The sequence below is a fragment of the Porites lutea genome, chromosome 13, assembly GCF_958299795.1.
Source record: "Porites lutea chromosome 13, jaPorLute2.1, whole genome shotgun sequence".
Lineage (NCBI taxonomy): Eukaryota > Metazoa > Cnidaria > Anthozoa > Scleractinia > Poritidae > Porites > Porites lutea.
Genome location: NC_133213.1, coordinates 22,531,535 through 22,548,977, shown reverse-complemented (window position 1 = coordinate 22,548,977; position 17,443 = coordinate 22,531,535). Strand labels below are relative to the sequence as shown.

The 17,443-nt window shown below is 40.3% G+C and overlaps 3 protein-coding genes across 3 annotated transcripts in view; 2 read left to right on the top strand and 1 right to left on the bottom strand.

Annotated features, from left to right (window-relative positions):
- The window catches only part of LOC140922570 (protein bark beetle-like), a 3,393-nt gene extending 1,383 nt beyond the window's left edge, over positions 1 to 2,010 (bottom strand). Inside the window, exons 1-2 of the mRNA XM_073372542.1 lie at positions 1,573 to 2,010; positions 734 to 887 (exon numbers count right to left, since the gene is read on the bottom strand). Coding sequence (XP_073228643.1) covers positions 734 to 887; positions 1,573 to 2,010 — 592 coding nt within the window. The remainder of the gene's footprint in view (positions 1 to 733; positions 888 to 1,572) is intronic.
- Positions 2,011 to 8,255: 6,245 nt separating this feature from the next.
- Positions 8,256 to 9,344, top strand: LOC140922569 (integrin alpha-X-like). The gene is made up of 2 exons (XM_073372541.1): positions 8,256 to 8,277; positions 8,555 to 9,344. Exons 1-2 carry the CDS (start codon positions 8,256 to 8,258, stop codon positions 9,310 to 9,312), a joined length of 780 nt encoding a protein of 259 aa, XP_073228642.1. The 3' UTR covers positions 9,313 to 9,344.
- A 5,108-nt stretch (positions 9,345 to 14,452) lies between these two features.
- On the top strand, positions 14,453 to 15,040 carry LOC140922567 (collagen alpha-1(XII) chain-like). Its single transcript, XM_073372540.1, has 2 exons — positions 14,453 to 14,546; positions 14,664 to 15,040. The coding sequence occupies exons 1-2, from the start codon at positions 14,453 to 14,455 to the stop codon at positions 15,038 to 15,040; spliced, it is 471 nt and encodes a 156-aa protein (XP_073228641.1).
- The last annotated feature ends 2,403 nt before the right edge of the window (positions 15,041 to 17,443 follow it).

Here is a 17,443-nt window from a genome sequence, read left to right as displayed (position 1 = left end):
ATCTTTGTTCTTTTGGAAAACTCCGTACACTGGCAAACAAAGCTCTCCCCGCCCCCTCCCACGCTGCCTTGACTCGCCCCATTTCCACCTCTCTTTTGAGTTTCAACAAAGCGCTTTCGCAAGCAAAAGCATTCGCGCGCCCGACGAAAACGTTATACTGTAAGCTGCCGCATATAAGCCTCCCCCCCCCCCCCCCCAGCCCCCACTTGCAGGCCCGTTTACCTGTTAACAATAAAATACATCCGATCATAAGTCTACCCCGGCTATAAGCTCCCTCCAATGACGATTTTATAGCCTAAAATACCAGTAAATGCTAAACGTATTAAATGTTGGATCAGCACCGTGGAGGTAGCTTGTTTCGAAGTGCCTTTTTTACTCCACTTATAAGATCCCTCGGATATAAAGGCTTTCCTTTTATAAGCCTTTCTAAAACCCCTTACAAGGATATATAAGCCCAGGGCTTATAATCTATAATGAGGTAGTTAATTGTAATGTACCAATACAGTGGTATCACAAAAGAAGAACTCCCATTTCAGTGGGGCGAGGATGCTTGTCTTAATTTTGGGGGTACAAAAACTGCAGATCTTGTCGTCACTTAGAGTGTTCAAGGCGGAAGTTTAAACTATTTTGACCCACACATGTCTTGCTGTGCGCATTTTATTTTAACCGTCAGTTGGGTCTGGAGGAAAGGCGCCACAAAAGTTTTCAAGCATCAGCTCCTTAGAAACCTCACCGCAGTTCTCAACACCAATTCCCCGATGTTTACACTCCAACAAACTCTTCTCAGTTCCCCCACAATTCACGTCATCCAACCATGTGGGTCCAGTCCCTCCGCCATGTGTGTAAAATCTCTTCGCTCCGAGAAATCCGAGCTGTCTACAAGCAACCTGCATTGAAAAAAATAAATGAGTAAGGTCTGGAAAAGGGGGTCTTGATCCCGGATACCCGCCCCTTTTTCACAAGAATCCCGCATCTCGAACTTCTGTCATCGCTATTATCCCTGAGGCCCGAAGGGCCGAAAAGTTTTTTTAAAAAGACCGGGGCCCCCCCTTATCTCAGGGCCTGGATGACCCCCCTCCCCCCTCCTCTTATCTCAAGGTCTGGATCCGCCACTGTCCCTGCTTTCTTTCCCAATCCCTGCCCAGATTTTGGGCCAATCTCGCTTCCCGGGTAGCAGTCAAACCCCGTATCCCGTTGACGCGTCTCGAAATCCCTCACTATATATTGTTCAAATCCAGGATTCCGGGAAAATCCTTCAGAACGCAAAAGGGGGGATCACTGAAAACTTTGGAAGGATTCAGAGGGGGGACCACTTAAATTTCCTTGGAATATGAAGGCATTGAAAGGGTGATCACTTCAGTGAAGTAACATTCAAAAGGGGGGTCGGCTAAGTTTCACCTTGTTTAGCCCCAAATCTTCCTCCCGGCGATAAATAATGACCGGTCCTGTAGTACCTTTTTGCCGTCCCCACAATCTGAACGCCTGGAACAGGCTAGACCGGACGATGTCGCCGCATAGCGTAGAAGGATAGCCTGCGCTCTTCGAGAAAATGAACTCTGATCATTTACTCACCTGGGCATCTTTAATGTCAAACGAATCATGGCAAACAGTCCCCCAGTTTCCTCTCAGGAAAATTTCCAGACGACCAATGCGGTAATTTTTGCCACCACGCAGACGGATTCCATCATTGTACAGTGATGTAACGTTCACGTCGTCCACATTCATAGTTTTGTTGGACGGAATTTTTCTAAAAACGATTTTCCTCTGCCAGTTCCCTTTAGCTTCCAGTAGTCCCTTGACTTGTAAGGCTATTCCCGCTTGGAAATGCAATTCTACTCCCGGTTGTATCGTTAAGGTTGCGTTTTCTACTACAACGAGGTCTTGGATTATGGTATAAGGTGACCCGTCCTGTGTGAGGTTCGTATTGACCTTGATATCACCTCCAAGACTTGCACTTTCCAAGCGTCGAGCGATAAGCAGTAACAGCATAAAAGTAATTCCTCGTATCATTGTAAAACCTAAGCACATCTTCACAACAAAGCTTTAGAGTCAGGAATTCAGAACTGAAGTTAAATAAAGTGAAACATTTGGTAAAAAGATGTTGAATATGTGTTCATGTCGAACTACCCATTTACGTCATAGAAGTTACACAAAGGTTACACAATCTTCATTTACTTTGTTGTAGTCTTTTGTTGAAAGGTAAACAAACATTTCCGAGTTTCGTTCACAAAGTTGTTGGCTGTTGTTGAAGTGTAGGTTGGTATGGTGTTGACACCGGGGGGGGAAGGACCACTCATCCAGACCAGGGAGAGGCAGGCGGACACAAAAATATTTTTTCTCGGCACTGCGGGCCCCCAGTTTGTCGACCAAAGATCCGCCACTGCATGCAATGGGGGAGGACAAAGGAGAAAATGGGAGACAGGAAGATGAACTGCACCACTGGAATGGAGTGAAATCCGTTGTAAATGAAAAGTAAACAAGTGATTATTTTATTAGTGCGAAATATAGAAAATCCTTGATTTGGTAATAACACCTCAGAGATTCTTCTTAATTTCAGCAATTTAGAAGCTACATGCCTTTTCAGGAATCTGGTGTAATTGGTTTGTGCATGTTTTAGCTCGTCTGTCCTCTAACTTATTCGCCCCTCTTCCCCTAAGTCCCAGCTACCCCCGGTTAAGTGAGTAAGGTCGAGAAACAGAAACGTCAGATTCAATTTCCGTCGTAACACAACAATTTACCTAGAGATTGACCCACAAGCATGTTGAATTCTGGAATGAAAGCTAGAAATATACTTACCAACACTTAAGTTTTACTTCAACTGCGTTGCAACTCGGATGTCATCTCATTGTTTGCAAGCGCAACATACAATTTTAGCAGCCTTTTAAATTCTACATGCGTGATTAATTGTAAATAATGTTGCTGACCTTTATGGTGGGGCGGTCCTATTTTGCAATCGCAAGTAACCAGAATGATGTTTTGCTAGAAATTATGACGTCATAACCGGATGCTATGCTAATAATTAACACTTAAACAATGTAATGATGAAGGTCTGTCTGCTTCCTTTAAAATCGCGTTTCAGCGCCTTTTGTTTTTTTTTTTTGCGTGATGAAAACTCAAATCTTGACAATGGAACCTCAATGTAACGAAGAGCCAAGGGACTCGCAAAATGTGTTCTCTATAACGAGGTCCTTTTTCATATATAAGTTTTACTATTGCTGGACAAAGAAAATCATTCGTTATACCGAGGACTTCGTTATATCGAGGTTCCACGTTAATGGAATGCATTACTACATTTGAGTTTACTTTCTACTGTTTTGTTAAGGCTAACTTAATGTCTTCGGTATTTAACATTCCGATGTAGTCACAGTCAGCTTTCACTAGTTCATCTGCCCTGGTGATGGGAAAAATAAGACGCGAATCATGGTCATGGTAATATAAAAGTACGGACTCTTATCAGCGAACTTCCTTCTTTTTTTTTTTTTTCATAAACAGGGTCAGGGCAGGAGCCTCGGCGGCACAGCTCTACATCCAGCCCCATTCAGCCCCATCTGTTTTCCATTTGTCCTATACAATACAAGAGAGCCTGTTCACCGAATACAGGATGGTTACACTACGAGCATAGGTTTCTTCTGGAATCATGTAACGCGAATAATTCCAGAATAATGTAGCTTTGCAATGATGTAAAATACCGTGTAGGCGGGTCAAAGAGTATTACTTTATACCATTTTTTTATTTCTGAGAACCTTATAGTTTGCTGCGGATCGAACAGCATAAAATATTTAGAATCACTCTTGTTACTTTTTTAATAGTACGCAGGATGCTACATCACTTAGTGATTTTTACAGAATAGCACTAAGCTTGAGAACATAAATTCGCCCGATTTTAATTCAACTTTCAATCCACGTCCATCCACATCCTTGGCAACAGATTAGAGAAAACTGTTTGAATCCCCAAGAAAACTGGACCATTATTTTAGTTTGGATTTCAGCTGATGCAAAACTTTCTCGTAGCTTTTTTTAAATTAAATTGCATGACATAGGTCACCTAAATTTTTTGCATTCTACACTCAAAACCCCACACTTCTCATTTTAGCTGGACAAGCCAACACGCTGAAACGGATGTTTTTGTGTTGTTTTTTTTTTTTTTTTCATTCTATGTGTCGCATTCAACACTAGTGGTTATTGATCTCTTAAAACACAATAGGAACTTAAGCTTAAATTCAATTTGCGGAAGTAAAATTCTCTGTGTTTGCTTGTACGAACTAACGTACTAGTAATGAATTGCAAATATCATGCTTAGATACCGACTGAATTCAAGATTACAGGTTATTAACTAGTACGTAGAATGAGCAGTTACATTGCTTGTTTTATAACTTTTGGCCAGTCCAAAGGTGGCGTGTAGGTCAAAATCAGTAGATATGCTGCACGTAATACAAAGAGTGGTTATACCGTAACAGGATCACGTGATCGATAAGGAAGTCAACATGATGGAAAACTAAAACCTTAGTTTAGGTTGTTTTTATCTTCCACACATGACATTGTACTACAAAAAGAAGAACACTTAAGCAGATTTTTTATTTCCTTGTTAATTGTCACATACAGCACCGTAAATTTCAAATGTCCTGTGCATCTGTACGAAGAAACTCAAGTCAATGGAATTCGGCAAGAAGCTAACTTCAGCGTAAACTTGCTCCATCATGACACATCTTTTTACCTCTGAGGTCAAAAACCACAACCAAATAACCTGTAAACAGTTCCTGAGGAAGTTATAGTTTTTCAATAAATTAGCCCGTTATTCCTTACTAAAAGGCATTCTCACCAAAGATTACATGCAGAACGGAACAAAGCCCAGACAAAACCTTGTCAAAATGACAGCCATGCCTGGTTTTCGATTATACCCACTGTTTTTCCTGTTCGTTCTCCTCTCAGTCGGCCTGATGCAGATCGCAGCCAGTGGTAGGTTTCAGTTTTTTTCTTCATTGGTTAGAATGTCTTCTCCACTTCTCTTTGGCAGCGTTACGTTCTGAAATTGACAAAACTGTGGACCGATTATTTCATTCAGTGACGCCCACGTTAAGCAAGCTCAGCACTTTGTACATATAAATGCTGTAGTGTTAGGCCATGCCTTTTAAGACATGCTCAGTTTTAATTTGAAACCTCATTAGTCCGTGAAAGATTCCGGCAATTCTACTTTTTTAAAAAAAAGTCAACTCTGCCAGTAAAAAGAGCAGAAAAACTTAGTTTTTACATTCATTTTTCATACAGAAAAATGCAAAATTTTTACCTCTTTTTGTTTGATGCTAGTCGATTAGGTGAAAAGCTGAAAAAGACACCTTTTTTGAAAAAAGAGCCAGGTATTTTTTAGTTTTCGAGTGAAAAGATTTTGACGTCAATATTGTCCACTCTTCATCCATTTCTTCCTTTAGCAAACAAAGCTTTAGAGCGCGATAAGGGTACCTTTCGTTGGTTACAAGCGATTCATGAAAAGCGCGAATAAGGTAGCCTGCGTAGCAAGCGGTTCCGCGCGAGTTCGGCGAGAAAACTGGAACGAGAGCAAAAAAAGGAATGAAGGGGGAGGGGGAGGGGAGTGAAGGAACCCTTCCCCCTCCCCCTTCCATTTTTTTTTTGCTCTCGCTCCAACTTTCGCGCTATAACTCGACTGGAAACGCTTGCTACGCAGGCTACGAATAAGGTACCGTTTATGCGGTTAGAAACGATCCAATCAAAAGCGAAAAAAAGGGAGGATTAGATCTCAAAAGCGCGAAAAGGTATCTCTAAAAGTAAATAGTGTTTTTTATACTCCTACTGATTGACAGATGTCCACTGTTTGGCGCCATTTTATGATTTTTTTGCTTGAATTCACTCATCTACTAGTCAAGAGATAAACATGAGGGTCTGGATAGGCGGGTACAAATGTCAGCGGTCAGTTACAACTTTGGACTTTTTCTCAGTTGTCAATTAAATGATTATTGATAATTAACTATTAAAATTATTTGTTTATTTTTGATCCGAAGTGTAGCTAAAACAGCACATATAATGTAAATTAAACATTGAATTCGAAAACCGATGCAATAGCACCTTTATTTTTATCAGTTTTCTTATTGAAAAATTTCAAGTAGCCCTCCATTTCTCGAGTCCTTGTGTTACTCTCCTCCACACAAAACGTCAGTTTGCTGGCCAGAATCCAACACTTCTAATCAAAAGCTTCTTCAGAATATTAGGACGTAGATCGTAAGAAAGACCAAGAAAGATCGTATTTGAATCATCTCGGTAAAAACTTGCAATTGCTTTTATAACGCCCTCATTAGCAGGCATTCTGTACATAACGTATGCTTGCCCGTTCTCAGAGGAACGTAAATTTGAGATCATAGGTCATTTACAACCGGGCGGCTTGCGCACTGGGATCGCTAAGCATCATGGGTGGTGTTCAAAATCTGATCATCTGTGTCAAGACACAGGCAGACCATTCTCCGTTGGTGGGGGCTGTTGTTGATTGAATTCTGAACATCGATCTTTTGTTATTTACAGAAGAAATGCAGATGAACAGTACGGTGGCTATAAGTTGCTTCAAAATGCAAAATGCAAATGTTTCAATAAAGGTTTGTAGAAAATGTTAACTAAGTCATGTGTCAGGTTTTTTTCGCCGTCCCGTGCTGCTTTAAGCCCTATTTTGCGAGATGAATATTTGACCTCGGCGATTAGAACTAAAAAAGGAGAAAAGGCAGGCAGCAATCAGCCACCGGCGTGCAACCTAGTCCACTTTAAACTGGAACTGACGCCAAATTATTTAATTAATTACCTCGAAAATACTGGGTCCCAATCCGCTAGATATGTCTCCATGCCTGCGCCGAGTGAGAGCTCGATCCTTCCAAAATTTCTCGAGAAAAACGATCCTGAAAATGCAAGACCAGCTTTAATTTCTCAACATGATCGGAGCAAAATTCTCGACCAAAGGCATTTGAGGTATGCTTGCATCAAGTTAGAACGATTTTTGAGGAATATTTTTTTCCAAACTATACCGTTACGTGCAGTTGTTATCTCGGTTATGTTCAAGTGTTCTAATGGTTTACAATAGTTTTAACTTTTAATGAAAGATGAAAAGACTAGAATTAGCTCCTTTGCTGACTCACCGTCAGTAGTCAGTCTCAAAGTGATCATGGAGAGCGCTAGCTGAAACCAAAAAAAATGAATGCGGACAAAGTGGTGATGCCGTCGAGTAGTGAAAGCTCGGAGTTGGTTACCCTGCGAGCAGTGGTTTCTCCAGGCCGGACGCTACACTTCGATGGGAAAGAAACCACTGCGAGCAACCGTCTGCTTTTCCATCGAGCATGCGCGTCCACGTGATGACTACGAATATCCAACGACAAGACGGCAACCAGAACTTCAACAATACAATAGGTTTAATAAGCAAAACAACAACTTTGCACGTGCATCACGCTTTTATTTTTTCATTTCTTTTCCATTTTTGCACGACTACGACGTGAAGATACCTAATTTTGCGTTTTATGGATAACGAAATTTATTCTTCTTTTCCTTTTTGCCGAGGTCAAATATTCATCTCGCAAAATAGCGCTTAAAACAGCACGGGACGGCAAAAAAAACATGACACATGACTAAGTTAACATTTTCTTCAAACGTTTATTGAAAAGTTTGCTTTAAATTCTGCATTTTGGAACAAATTATAGCCACCGTATTGTTCATATGTATTTCTTCTATAAATAATAAAAGATCGTTGCTTAGATTTCAATCAACAAAGGCCCCCACTAACAGAGGGTGGTCTGCCTGTGATTTTACCCTCGATAACTCGAACCATGTTTTGAGCCCTTAAAAAGTCGGCAAAAAGCCGTCTACTGGCGTCCGAAACATTGACATGATTGAATTTTGGATTTCCTATTGACGTGTTGTAGGAGTATAGTTTACTAGTGGAGGCTAATGTTGATCAGTTGTCCAAGGATAATTTGAAGCAGCTTTTCTTCTCAAAACAGTAAAACGCATGCTCTATTTAGGCTATGTTTTGTTATGTTACGTTCTGATTTATAATCTAAAAGTATCTTTTAATTTTCACTTGACATTTATACAATTAAATGTGATTCAAATGTTCACTATGCAGTAAAAACTGTTTTTACCTTACTCTCGGCTATTTTCTTCGAACTCCCGATAACTCGAACTCCCGATGACTCGAACCTTTTTTCGATTTCCCTTGAAGGTTCGAGTTATCGGGAGTCGACTGAAAAACCAGCGACAAATTCGGTGTCAATGACGCCCAACGATTGTCAAGGTAAGAAGGAGACGAAACCAATTAATTGAACGATTCTAGTACGAGACTAGCATCATTCACATGACAATGAGAGCAAAAATAAATTACTGGACGAGTTGATACCAGGCAGTCGAGAGAGTATGCATATCTTAAGCAGGCTCACTTGACCAGTACTTATTATACAACGAATATTTAATTATTCTAACTCTTACAAGAAATCGTCTTAGATTCTTACTATAAAGCTGAAACGCGGGCAGAGGAGAAATAAGCCAGCGTTCACGGGGTATCTGCGGATAAGTATTGACCTCGTTTATTGATGTTATTTTAGGTAACCCGTCAAAAACGGACACCGCCAGAAGGCTTGCCAAAAACCTGCCTTTCCTGCGTCGAAGTCAATCATCTTCTAATAACCCTTTTTCTCGACTTCCAAGTCGTTCGAGGCCAGGTGGTAACTCTGGGCAGACCACTGGTACCAAATCGCTGTCCTGGTCGGGCCGTGACCTTGGTTCGCCGCTGTACGATGTTGTCTTCATCATCGACGAATCAGGCTCCATTCCTCTTCATCAGTTCAAAAAGGGCTTGAGCGCAATAAGACTTCTTATCGGGGATGCGTCACTTGGTACAAAATTCGCTGCGATAAAGTTCTCCAATAAGGCCCACCTTTTGTTTAACTTTGTCTCACCAGCTCAAGCAAAGACGAAATTGTCGAATGTCGCACGAAACGGAGGAATGACTAACACCCAAGACGCTCTTAAAATGGCTAGGCATCTTTTCCTAAATCCGGCAGCCTCGGGGCACAGGCAAAATGCTTATAGGATGGCAGTGGTTGTAACAGATGGCCTATCAAACATCCAACCGGATCAGACCATACCACAAGCAATCCAGCTCAAAGGCATTGGAACAAGAGTTATGGTTATTGCTGTGGGAAATTACGGAGCTTCTGGACGTAAGGAAATGAAGGACATAGCCAGTTACCCTCCCGGAGAGAACCTTTTCTTTGTTGACGACTTTAATGACATGTATCAGATCACGTTTATGGCTATAAACAACATATAAAATGAAATTCAATGAGAGGGAACCTGAAGGATTAAAAGAGTAGAAAAATGTGATTTGATTTTCATTGCAATCGGGTAAAAAGGGCTTTCACTCTCATTTGATGAAGATGTTGGAATATTTTAACCTGCCGGACTTTAATCCTGATTTGTTAGATACGGCATTTGTAGGTTGGATAAAACAGCAGTATATATCATACTGGTAAACGTTCTTCATGATTGTCAAAAATTAGCATTTCATAGATTTTTTAAAACTGATCATACCCCTTCTAACTACCCCAGAGACAGCTTGGAGAAGGGAATTTGTAAAATTACGAATAAACAATCACAAACTAATGATAGAACTTAGTAGATACAATCAAACTATTAGAGATGAAAAGTTTTTTTGTCCTCTTTACGGATCCAATCAAAAAGAAGAAGATCACTTTCTTTTTCTGCATCGTTCTAAATACACTGTGATTAATTTTAGGAATAATTGTTATACGATAAAGTCAAGGCTGATTTCAAATGTTACCCAGTTACTAGTATATGTTTTGATCAATGAACTGATGAACTCATCTAATTCGGTCATAAGATTCTTCTGTTAACCCTCTTAAGTACTACTATAACAGATTTTCCTACCCTTTCAAATTGGTGAAATCTTTCAGGCGCAGCCGCAGTTCTACCTTTCGTAAATGGTCGCTGCCAAATTACTCTTTTCTATGCCCTAGTCTTCTGAATGGATTGAATTACCTACTCATCGCTTAGATTACTACGTTACCCTTTATTTCTGAAGGAACGTCAAGTTACCCGCAGTCCGATAAAGTTACAGAATTTCACTTTCAAAGACAACGGTATAAAATTCGTTATCAGTGACTTGACAAAATTTACCCAGCCCTTCCCTGCCGCGCAAATGCATAGTTCCAGCCGTCGGCTGTAAGTCTTTACCCGAAATGCACAGTTTAACAGAAAAAGCAACCTTCGAGCGACTGGCACTAGATAGCTTTCTTTGGGAAACTTCTTCATCTACAAAAGATGAACTCACTAAAGTATGCACGAAAATCCCCAAACTTGTAGAGAGTGCGTTTGCACGTTTTCTCTTGAACCGCAGGATAAGAGTTGATATGTCTCGCTATGGAAACCCACACCGCCCGTGGGGGGGCGGGGGGGCTACTTGGGTCGATTTTTGCTGGGTATGTGCCGCTGGCCTCTTAGAGCCCCTACCCCATTATAGCCTATTCGGTGGCCAATTTTAGACCCCATCTCAGTCACGTTTGGGCAAATATGTAATTTTTGCGATCCCAACTTAGTCACTTTCTATTTATGTATCTACCTTATAGTGAATGAAAAACACTCTAGTTTTCACCAACAGTACAAATATTCTGGTACGTTTGCTGACTGCTAATATGAAGAACTGTGTTACCCCAAAAATCAGAATAAGCGCGACCCCATTCTAGTAACTCTATTGAAAATGCGACCCCATCCAGCGCACATCCCCATTAGCCTCTGAGTATAAGGAAGTAACCTCCCCGGGGTACACCCCCACCAAAACTTTAAAGGTTATACATGGAAATCAGTTTCACCGCATGTACTCTTATAGCTATACTTCCATGTCCTTTCCATGAAAATCTACGTAAAGGTACATGAAATTTTTAAAGTATCCTTTATGTTGTCTTCATAAAGGAACATGAAAACTGCATGTACCTTTACCTTTACGTACATATATAAGTGGAAATTACATGGAAATTTTCATGTTCTTTTTCAAGTTAAAATGCCGTTTCTTTTATTATCTCTAAGTGTTACTTTTCTGTTGATCTGCAGCCAGAAAATATAACTATATGAACCCCTTGGAAGAAAACTCTAATCTAGGGACTAAATTTTACCAGACAAATTAAGCAAAACGATGGTTAAAAGCTTTATTGTTAGAGTAATGCTTCCATAATTCAACAAACGTTTGGTAATGATTTAATTGAAGTTAACTTTAGGGTAACGTGTTACAACTAGCAAATTATAAGTTTCTTGCTTATATTAAAAGGCCAGAATTATAGTCCTCGACAGACTGTTGACTAATTACGGTGATCTTTTCTGTTACACAGCGTTTGAAGTTAATCCAAAGGTCGGATCGAAGTAGACATGCTTCACTCCATACTGTGATAACGGGATCAAGTGTACGATATGACGAGGTCAACATGATGGCAAACTAACCATGAATATGGCAACATACTACAATCAAAGTGGCTGAGAACCACAAAACTCAGAAAAAATTATGTTGTTAGTAAAATCTATATACTAGGTTTTTAATAAAGTTTTTGTTTATTTTTTAATGATTATCTTGATTTTGTTTTTGAAAAATCTATGTATTTTCCTGTTGTCCTGATGATTCACACGATCTTTTGAGGCAACATAACATAACATGAACTTTATTTATACTCGAATTTCAGAGTAGCCTAAAAGGCTAACATCTTCGAGAAAAAAAAATTTACATACATAAAATTAATCTATTTAAATGCATAAAAATCTATTTACATATATGAAAAAATGTTAAATATACCGTTATGTCTGAAAGGAGATTGCTTTCAGGAGTCTTCTAAAACCAGATAAAAAGTAGCCTCAGATCCTACACTGTAGGCGGAGTTCCATTGCTTAGATGCAAAGCTAAGTATAATAACGAAAATAGTTGAGGCCATAAGTAGTAGTAGCAGGTTTACATGGTGATAAAATATTAGTTATTCTAGAAGAGCATAAAAACTGACGCAAAGTAAGCATTTCTTTAAGATATTTAGGAAAACTTTCAGATCATAGTTCAAACATTCGTAGAGCGAGATTAACATATTTTGTATCCTTCGGTTGTGGTACAGAAGGAAACCGTGATCGCATCAGACCTTTGAGCATAGAGTTGGTCCTACTGAATTACCGTAAATGCTCGAATTAGCGCCCAGCTTCAAATAAGCGTCTCGCTTCGAATTAGCACCCCTCCTAAGGCTCAAAATTTGTATATAAGAGCCCCCCTTCAAATAAGCGCCCCCCCCCCCCTCCCCCGAGAAAAATGAGTTGCGGTACTCGGTACGATACACGAGATGTATACGGTCTATACGGTTCTTTTAATGAAATGTGACATTGTTAAATAGTAGAAACAGTAATGTCCTTTCAAAGTCGCACGGGTTTGCTTCTCATGCGATCATTTCCTTGATAGAAATATCCATGTGAGCACATAGCTGCTTCACTATAAGTTCCTCGTAAAACTTTGCTCCCAATCGCCGGTTCCTTGTTACTGCCTTACCAAAGGAAAAGTTCCTGGAATTACGAGGCCATTTTCAAGTTTTTTTTGAATTTTTATATTGCAGTTTGGTTTTAAATAGAAATAAAGATAGTGTCATTTTGAGGCTAAAAATTGATAAACGAAATAAGCGCCCCCCCCCCCCTTCGAATTAGCACCCCCACCCCTCTCGCCTTAGAAAATTAAATAAGCGCCCCGAGCGCTAATTCGAGCATTTACGGTATGTAGTAGCTGCTGGTAGGACGAAACTTTATCATTAAAAACAATACGTAGGGCGCACTTATTAAGAGATTTTAATTTTTCACAGTTTCTGGCACTACAAAAATGCCACACCGTAGAGCACTATTGACAGTGGGGGGGCAAAATGAAAGCATTACACAACTTTAATTTGGTGGCGGTACAAATAAGGTTACGAAATCTAATCATGACATTTAATTGATCGTTGACTTTTTACACACTAAAGATACATGCTCATTGAAGTTTAACTGATAATGACACTGGTCGTTCTGTTTCTTTTTTTTTTTTTGACCTCATAGATCACGTTTCATCTTTTACCTGGAGCCGATCTGTGGGAGGACTTCGGGGGGTTCGATCGAACAGCTAACGTCAAAAACTTGTGAAGATATAAAATAAATACAGTCAATCTTAAATGCAATAAATTCATAACTAAGTTAAGCCTCTGCTGCTCCGCCCCAGGTTTACATGTTACAGATCATGCAGGTTGAATAAAATGAGAAAACCCAAGTTTTTGCAAGTGCTAAAACGGGTAAAATCGTTTGAGCTTTTTGAAATAAACAACGTTTAATTTCTCCTTAAGAATAAAGCTGATCGTAACAGGAAAAAAGTAACCATTAGTCATAGAAAAGCCACACGCGGTAGAAACCGTTCGTAAATGCCACCACCCTGAGACCCTCATGCAGTATTTTAGGCACGTGGCTTTTTGACCCGTCGTGACACCGTTTTTCTTTGAGCTGAGATCTACTGAAACACTTGCTTGCGGAAGTTAAAGCTTTCTATAAATTAGCACGTCCTTCTCAACTAATAATTCGCACATAAAGATTGCAGTCGAGTATTTTAAAAGGCAGAAAGCTTACATCCCAGCAAGAAGCTTGAAATGTCAGCCAGATCCGGTGTTACGCGTTGTTTTCTCTGTCCGTTCTGCTCTCAGTTTACCTGACGCAGAACTCGGCCATGGCCAATGGTAGGTTTTTTTGTGGGCATAAATTAGATCCCCTTGGCAATGTAAGTAAGAGCAGCGAAAACTGAAAACATTACATGAAAACCAGGTTGACATACATACAATAAACAGTATATCAACTATTTCCAAATAACTAAAAGTACAAACAACAAAAATTCTTAACCATATATGGCTAATAAGTTAAAATTCATCTGTCAGCCCTTTTGGGCCCTTTCGCAGACCCAAATAAAAGATTTCCCTACCCTTTTATATCTATACTTCAACATCTTGACCTCAACTAGTGAAATTCCTACCCTTTCATGTACCTGAAGCTTGAAAAAGGTCCCCTATTCGGTTGGAGCCTCCCCGTATAGGCCATCACAGGGAGTAGCCTCCCTGGGGCGAGGAAAGCCATAACTTGAGGTTACGTCAATTCCAAGCATGCAATCCCTCCACCCCCCCCCCCCCCCCCATCCTTGCGCCACCCCCCGAGCCGCGGTAATCTGTCGAGCATGTTAAAAAATATAACGTTTCTAATAACCCCCCTCCCCCGCCCCCTAGCGGAAATGCTAAAATAATGTTTTCGAATACTTTGAAAAAAGGAACGGGAAGACGGCAAAAAGTAAAGTGCAGCTTTCCAGAAGACTTGCCAAAAAACTACCTTTCCTGTGTCACAAGCCTACGCGAAATCCATATGCCCTTTATCCGGCAATGTCTGTAGACGACACTGACGACACGAGGCCGCACGATGCTGTCTTTATCATCGATGATTCAGGTTCCATTCCTTCCGATGATTTCAACAAGGGTTTGAAAGCATTAAGGACTATGATCGAAAAAGCGCAGTCAGAGCATCCAGGCTCAAAATTCGCCGCCATAAAGTTCTCCAATTAGGCCACGCTTTTGTTTAACTTCATCTCACCAGATCAGGCAAAAAAGAAATTGTTGAACGTCGTACACGGCGGTGGCTTAACAAACACTCAAGACGCCCTCAAAATGGCTAGAAGAGATCTTTTCCTAAACCCAGCAGCCTCGGGGCACAGGCATTTCGCTGTTAGATTGGCGATCGTCATAACCGATGGGGGTTCGAACATCCAATCGGATCAGACCGTAGTACAAGCAAAGCTGCTGAAAAATATTGGAACAGAAGTTCTGGTCTTAGCTGTGGGAAATTTTGGAGCGTCAGGGCGCAAGGAAATAAACAGCATAGCCAGTGACCCTCCGAAGGAAAACATACTTTATCTTTACAACTTTCAATATATGTTAGACGTCGTAGAAATGGCTGTTAAAATCTCAAAATAGACTTAGACGCAAACTGGAAAGTAATCTAGCATTGCTCGTTCGATGCGACACGCTAAAACTAACTGAAATCGAGTAGTAGCGATTCAAAAAATCGAATTTTATACTCAGTTAATCAAGGAATTATTGCAGACCACATCTCAAATAGTAGGTTAATTAAGGCCTGGCTTTTAAAATATGTTTACCTCGGAAAAAAATGGCTTATTGGCCATAGCTGTAGCAAAATAGAACTAATTAGAATCTGGTCCGTAACATTCTTATTTGGGCATAACTATAATTTCAGTAAGTCGTGTAGCCAAATTTCGGTAAAATAATAGATAAATGACGAAAGGTCACGGGTTTAAGCAGGAGCCCCTTGGTTTAAGAAAAGACTTTCATTCAGACCCAATTCTAGTATTTTTAAGACTTTACTTTCGGAATGAAAACCACCGCACTTCAATAAAGAGTTTTGACTGAACAAACGTCAAGTTAAAGGTCAAAATTAGTCTTTTTGAACTTCGAGCACAATCATTGCAATTAGCGTACAAAGTAAAATATGATTTTTCGCTATCGAAAACGCTAATTCGTCTGACCCAAGAATACAAAATAAATAAGCCACCGAGTTTCCAGTATAGAGTGTTTTCACTCACGTGGCCAGCATATATGCAATTTTATTGGAACAAAAGAAAGTGGTTGCGTAAGAAAAGAATTCAACTCCCAGAGGACTGGTTTGGGACACCAACATGGCTGCCGTTTAATTGTTTTGGGAAACCGATATGACCCCCGTGACGTCGTGTGAAAACTCCCTATACCATGAGGTTTACTTTTTAGATCAAGCGACATGTCACGTGACCATAATTATAAGTTAGTCCACAAGAAGACGTCAAAATTTCCATTGCAGAGAGATTCAGCCTACTTTAGGTACTCTAATGAAACAGTAATGAATAATAGCTTTATTATTTTATATAGCGCAAAATAAATGGGCATATGATCTAACGCGCCTACTATAATACGCTTCAGAGTCAGTGGCCTTAAAACTCCATTGATTACCTTGTCCAGCTGCATTAAATGAATATGCTAATGAAAACACCGCTATACATCGTTTTTCATTGTATTTTTTCTGCGCAACCTCATAATCGAAGAAGGTGATATCCCATTCGACATAACACCAACCTATTCTGTTCATACATAAGAAGGGTTACTTCGGCGCCACTTAATTGACGGAGCAAAGCTGCCCCGCGCCTATCTCTAAAGTGGAGCGTCACATATCGGGTAGGTTTTGTGCCAAACTTTGGTGCAGTGTGAACACCCGTTCGGTCCGTCGCGGAAGTAAGTAAGTAGGAGCGAGGTCTGGAACCCACTACAAGAGACAGAAGTAAATATTCGGGGGTGATGAGTACTGAGCACGGTGTTCCGCAGCGGGCCTCCTTTCAGCAAAACCTATTCACAGGTAGCGATGAAAAAATATGGGGGACGTTCTAAAACTGGCTCTTCCAAATGATTGGCGCCAATAACTATGCTGACTTAATAGGATTAAACCGTCGATGTTAGATCTCTAGACCTTAACTCTCGCTAGAAATTCACCTTTGGTGTCAAGATTTTCTGGAACGATCACTTTCAAAATTAAGACGGGACTGTCTGCTCACTAATGGTTAACCACTGATAGTATCCGTTTCCAGGCCAGAGTCTTTTTTCCCAAAAGTTGTTTGAGGCAGCAATCTCCTTAGAATTTTGCTCTCGTGTATGTTAGTTTACGCTTGGCATTCAAAAATTAAACGTGTGTTCAGCTTCAGTTTGCATTGCTTAATAGACTTAAAACCCGGGTGCAAAAAATATCAGTCGATATAGACAACTCCCTACCTTAATGCATGAAAGCGTCGTAGCAAACATTGTCAAAGGGTGATTAACCTCATTGAAAACAATCAATAAATGAATTGAACTGTACGAGCGATCTTTTGTTTGTATTATTGTATAAATACAGGCAATCAACTTTCTCTTAACCATGGCAAACATCCAAGGCAGATTGAGTTCCTCCCTTAAACAGATACCTAGAGTTGGTCCTTGTCTTTGTACAGTAGTTTTCTTTGACTCTTTGCAAGACGGACACATATCTAAAACGTATCCCTAGCCTGCGGTCATTTTGTAACTCACTATACTTGAGTGAGAGAGAGGGAATCTCCAGCATTTAACATCTGACGGACATTTAAAAGCCGTCAGTCTTCAAGGTCTCCGCCTTAGAGTTTTTCTGTACGTAATAGGGAGGTTGAGGAACCACGACGGCGGTGGCTGCGAAAGGGGCATTGAAGAATTCATTTCGCGCGTTACTATATCCATTTTGAAACCACTGGTGATCGTTGAAATCTGATTGGCTCTGAGCAGTGCGATTTATTCACGAATCACACTAGTTTTTGCTCTAAATCACATCTG